The 5,135-nt window shown below is 41.7% G+C and overlaps 1 protein-coding gene across 1 annotated transcript; it reads left to right on the plus strand.

Moving 5' to 3' along the window:
- Positions 1–774: 774 nt before the first annotated feature.
- Positions 775–1,266, plus strand: LOC138462770 (uncharacterized). The gene has a single exon (XM_069607211.1). The coding sequence runs from the start codon at positions 775–777 to the stop codon at positions 1,264–1,266; it is 492 nt and encodes a 163-aa protein (XP_069463312.1).
- The last annotated feature ends 3,869 nt before the right edge of the window (positions 1,267–5,135 follow it).

Genomic DNA, 5,135 nt, shown 5'->3' on the forward strand with positions numbered 1-5,135 from the left:
TGTACCTGGGTGAGGTTGCGTTTCCGCGAAAGGGAAACATATTGTAGACTTTACATAGCTAAAAATGGCTTGTCAGTGGTCGGCTGGGAAGAACAAGCTGCCCTACGCGTCAGGATCCATCCAGGAGAAGAAGTTCCCATTCTGAGTATTTTCAAAGACAATAATGATGTCAAGGCTACGTTGGCAAAATAATTCCCCAAGGTGTTTAGTGGAAAAATGTGACTTTTAGAGGGGTTCCCGCACAGGATAATTCTTAAGAACGGGGCAAAACCTACTGCACACAGGGTAAGAGGAGTTCCCATCGGCACGAAGGAAGCACTCAAGAAGGAACTTTCACGATTGTGTGAACAAAATATAATTTAACCCATTGAGAGCTCGGAATGGTTGGCCCCTATAGTATTAGTTAGGAAACCGGATGGATCCATAAGAAAGTGCGTGGACCTCAGAGACCTTAACAAAAGTATATGGATAGACAGACACCCCCTTCCGAAAATAGGAGAATTACTAACAACTATGAAACCAGCTAGGTTTTTCAGCACTCTGGATCTATCCTCGGCTTACCATCACCTTAGAAAATGAGTCTAAGAATCTAACCTCATTTGTCACTCCACTTGGCGCATTCATGTTTAAGAGGATGCCGTTTGGCCTTGCTTCACCCGCAGCGGTATTTCAAAGACTGATGTCATTACTATTTGGTGGTCTTGAAGGTGTATACTGCTTTCAGGATGACATTTAATATCTGCCAACACAGAAGAGGAGAATGATGCGAAATTGATGGGAGTGCTGCAAGTAATTAAAAAAAGTGGTCTCACTTTGAAACTTGAAAAGTGTAAGATTAAGTGTGACAAGGTGTCATATTTAGGTCATTCAATTGACGCTGAAGGGATCAGTTCAAATAAGGAATTGAAAGACACCATTTTGGGCATCAGTGAACCTGAGAACAAAGATCAACTAAGAAGTTTCTTGGGCATGAGTGAATATTATTCTAAATTTGTGAATGATTACACCAACAAAACTAAACATATGAGAAAACTTATGAAGAAAATCAAAAAATATATATGGTCAGTAGAGTGCAAATGTGAATTTGAGCAAATGAAAACCACAATCAATGGAGCCCCGACACTAGGAATGTTTGATTGTAAAGCCAAAACTATAATTTCAGTTGATGCCAGTAAAATCAGCTTGTGTGGCCTATTGATTGGAGCAGCTACAGGACAAGGGGTTGGTGACAATAGCATTCGCATCAAGAGTCCTAAGAGATGCTGAATTAAATTATTCAATGATATAAAGAGAGGCTTTGGGAGTAAAGTGGATATTAGAACACTTCAGAAACCTAGTATGGGGACTACCTATCATCCTCAAGACCGACCACAAGTCACTAATACATGTGTTGCAATCCAAAATGCCACATTTAATATCGCCAAGGATTAGACGGTGGATTCTGGACATTATGCAGTACAACATTTGCATATGTTACACCCCGGGTAAGTTTAATTCTGTGGCTGATTGTTTATCCAGATTGCCTGGGGAATATACTAGGTAATATACCAGGGCTAATGCCGAAATGGAGAAAGAGTTGGGAGGTGAGGATATCATTGCACCCATAAACCCCGGCGTGACGAGAGAAGAATGGAAGAACATAGCTGACGTTGATCAGGAACAGGAGTATAATAGGGATGTGATAAAAAAAGACTGGCACAAATATGACCAAAGTATTGGTGATTATGCTCAGATCAAGGAAGAAATTTGGATGGATTCGGGACACATATATAGAGGAGACCGAGTGATTCCTCCTGTGAGACTGAGAGGTAAAATAATTGCACTATCCCATGAGGGACATTTGGGTAGAAGTTTGACCAAGAGAAGGGTAAGGAGCATATACTGGTGGCCGGGTTTGTGGAGAGAAGTTGAAGAAAGTGTCAGGAACTGTGTTGCATGTGCTACGAGTGCCAAAACCAAAAATGTAAGAAAGACACCTCTACAACCTGTTGAGATTCCTGATAAAGTGTGGTCCAAGTTAGCCATAGACATCATGGGACCATACGAAAATCTGGAGGCTGTTAAGATATACATTGTAGTTCTAGTAGACTACACCTCAAAGTAGATTGAGTGGGGAGTTGTAGAAGAGAACATCACTAAGAAAGAAATTCTGAACTTTCTAAGTGAAATATTTAACAGAGAAGGCGACCCCAAAAAGAGTGTCAGATAACGAGCCCCAGTTTACCTAACTTGAATTTCAACTGTTTCTTAAGGAAAAAGCAATCACCACATAAAGACATTGTTATATCATCCAATAGCAAACGGACTTGTCGAGAGGATGAACAAGTTTGTGAAGGGTAGCGGTTCAATTAGCTGTCTCCAATTCACTTCCATGGAAGGAAGCCCTTTGCACATACAGGACCACTCCACATACTGCCACAGAGGTTGAACCCTTTACCATGATAAGGGTCAGACAAGCGTTCAATCATCTGAGACCTGCTTGGATGTTTTCAGGAACAAGGGATGTGCATTTGGACATTGAACAAATCATAAAGAGAGTGATTAAGAAACAGGGAAAGTACAAATAATATTATGATCGCAGAAATGGAGTGATGGAAAAGTTGTTCAGGAAAGGAGATGGGGTCTGTGTCAAAGAACCTAAAAAAAACAATGAAAGGCGAATCCCGTTTAAGACTACCACAGAGGGTACAAAGTAGTTCCGGCAAGTCAGTTGTGTTGGATGATGGCAAGATGTGGTCTATTGATGATATTGTGCGGGTGCAAAATGATGCCGAATGCCCAAGCACCAGTGAGTACAGTAACGATGTTGCAAGGGATTGTAATGACTATGTAACACAAGACAGAGGTCAAGAGATGCACGTCCAAGAGACAGGGTGTAGCAGTAGACCCACTGGAAGTGGGCAACCTAAAAGAAACCGCAGAATCATACAGAATTTCAAATATGACTATGCATATTACTAGTGTTCTCACAACGTCACTGCATTTGTTGTATCCTTTGAATTATATTTTATTTATTTAGTTATTTTATTTAAATTGAAACGTTTCCTTCTAGTTTTGATATGTAGCACTACATACTCACTACAATTTATATATCAGTAATAGGAGGAAGGGGGATGTTATGTAATTCCACACACACGTGGTGATACCGCGTAGTGTGTGGAACCCAATGCTGTAATGGTTCTGGAATGTAGCCATTCCAGAACCATTGTGTATAGTAATATGCCCTGGATGGTCGTACTCCGGGGGCTTCACCAATAAACCTCTTTCCCCATTTAATGAGTGTGCCTAATTTATAACAGGTCTCCAGCAAAGTCCCCCAAGGCTCCATCCCTCACCAATCCTTTTAACCTTTGCATGCCATGGAGGCTTTGGGTACTCTTCTCAAAGATCCCAATATAGCCTTTCACCAATGGGCGGCCCATACTCAGTTGTTCATGAGAGTAAATAGCGTGCATTTTGTATTTGTATTTTATTTATTTGTATAGCACTCCATGCCCAAAGGCATCTGGGTGCATTTCTTTCATATACATAGGTTATAGGTTATACAAAAACAGTTACATATTTACAAGTGTATTATCCTTGAATGTACAGACATTGCGCAATTACATACATTTTGTGAAATACAAAGTGTTTCGCTTGTGATCATTCATAGGAGAGGAAATATTTAAGTCTCTTGGGCGATGAGCCAGGTGTTTGCATTCCTCCTGAAAAGATGGTAGGAGGGTTCTCTTCTTAGGGGAGTGGGCAGGGTATTCCACAATTTCGCTGCTAGGACCCGAAAGCTGCCTTCTTTAGCTTGAACCTAGGGATATTGAGGCAATGTGCCTGTGTAGATCTGGTAGGGCGATCTGAATTGTTGCGTGAGAAGTTATTGGTCAGGTATTTTGGCACTTGATTCGATAGGCACTTGTGGGTAAGGGACAGGGATTTGAATGCAATCCTTTGCTTGACAGAAAGCCAATTCAAATTGCGTCTGCTTCGGGGGAAGTGTTGTCATCTGGGGATGTTCAACGCTGATCTAATGGTGCCGTTTTGTATAACTTACATCTTTTTTAGGTTCTGTTTGTTAGTTTCTAGGTAGAGTGCGTTGCAGTAGTCTAGTTTTGATAGAACTAGAGCTCTGGCAATGGAGATGCAATTAGATGTGGTTAGGAATGGTCTACATACTGTAATTAATTTGCAGGTGTAAACTGTGGAAGAGGCTGTCGCATTAATTTGTCTTGATAGAGTTAGAGTGGAGTCGATGTAGATGCTAATAGTTTTTACATCCTTGGAGACCCTGATGTTGTTGCCGTCTATAATGAAGGAGTCAAATTGTTTGTCTAGTTTTTTAAGTTTCCGTTGGGAACCTAGGAGGAGTAACTCTGTCTTATCATCATTGAGGCAGAGTCCATGCTTCGTCATTCAGGTTTGTATGTTGAGGTAAATGTCACTGAGTACTTTGGAGTCAGTTTCATAGTCTCCAGTAATGGGGATGAGTATCTGGGTGTCATCCGCATAATTGGTGTAGGTGATACCCAGACAGTCAAGGTCATCGAATTTGGGCATTGTCAACACATTGTATAAGGTAGGGGCACGCATGAAACTTGGTGGACTCCGCACGTGACTGGTGCAGGCTCAGCGGAGGCCACGGTTGCAAAGACTCTCGTAGACCTGTTATCAAGGAATGCCTGGATCCAAGTAGTGGCTTTATCCAAGAAGTGTGCTGCTGAGGTTAGATGCTTGCAGAGGACTTTGTGATCTACTAAGTCGAATGCAGCCGACAAATCTACCAGTAGGAGAAGGGCGAGTTTGCCTTTGTCTTTTAATTCTTCAATTTGTGTTTTAAGGTCAATCAAGGTTGTTTCTGTGCTGTGTCTGGGTCTAAAACCTGATTGCCTGAGGCCAAGGAGGTTATTTGCTTCTCAGTACTCTTGAATATGCAGGTAGGCTGCTTGAATGTTAAGTAAAAATGGAACAGTGGTGATGGGTCTATAGTTGGTAGGGATGTTGGGGTCTAGAGACGGCTTTTTTAAAAGCAGGGAGGACCCACGCGTCTTTTAGGTTGTTGGTGCCTATGCTTGTTTCAAAAGAAGCATTGATTATGGACGTGATGGAGAGGGCTAGTTCCTTGGCTGCCTCTTGAATGATGGGAA

The sequence above is a fragment of the Ambystoma mexicanum genome, chromosome 1p (assembly GCF_040938575.1).
Source record: "Ambystoma mexicanum isolate Mex_15411 chromosome 1p, UKY_AmexF1_1, whole genome shotgun sequence".
Taxonomy (NCBI): domain Eukaryota; kingdom Metazoa; phylum Chordata; class Amphibia; order Caudata; family Ambystomatidae; genus Ambystoma; species Ambystoma mexicanum.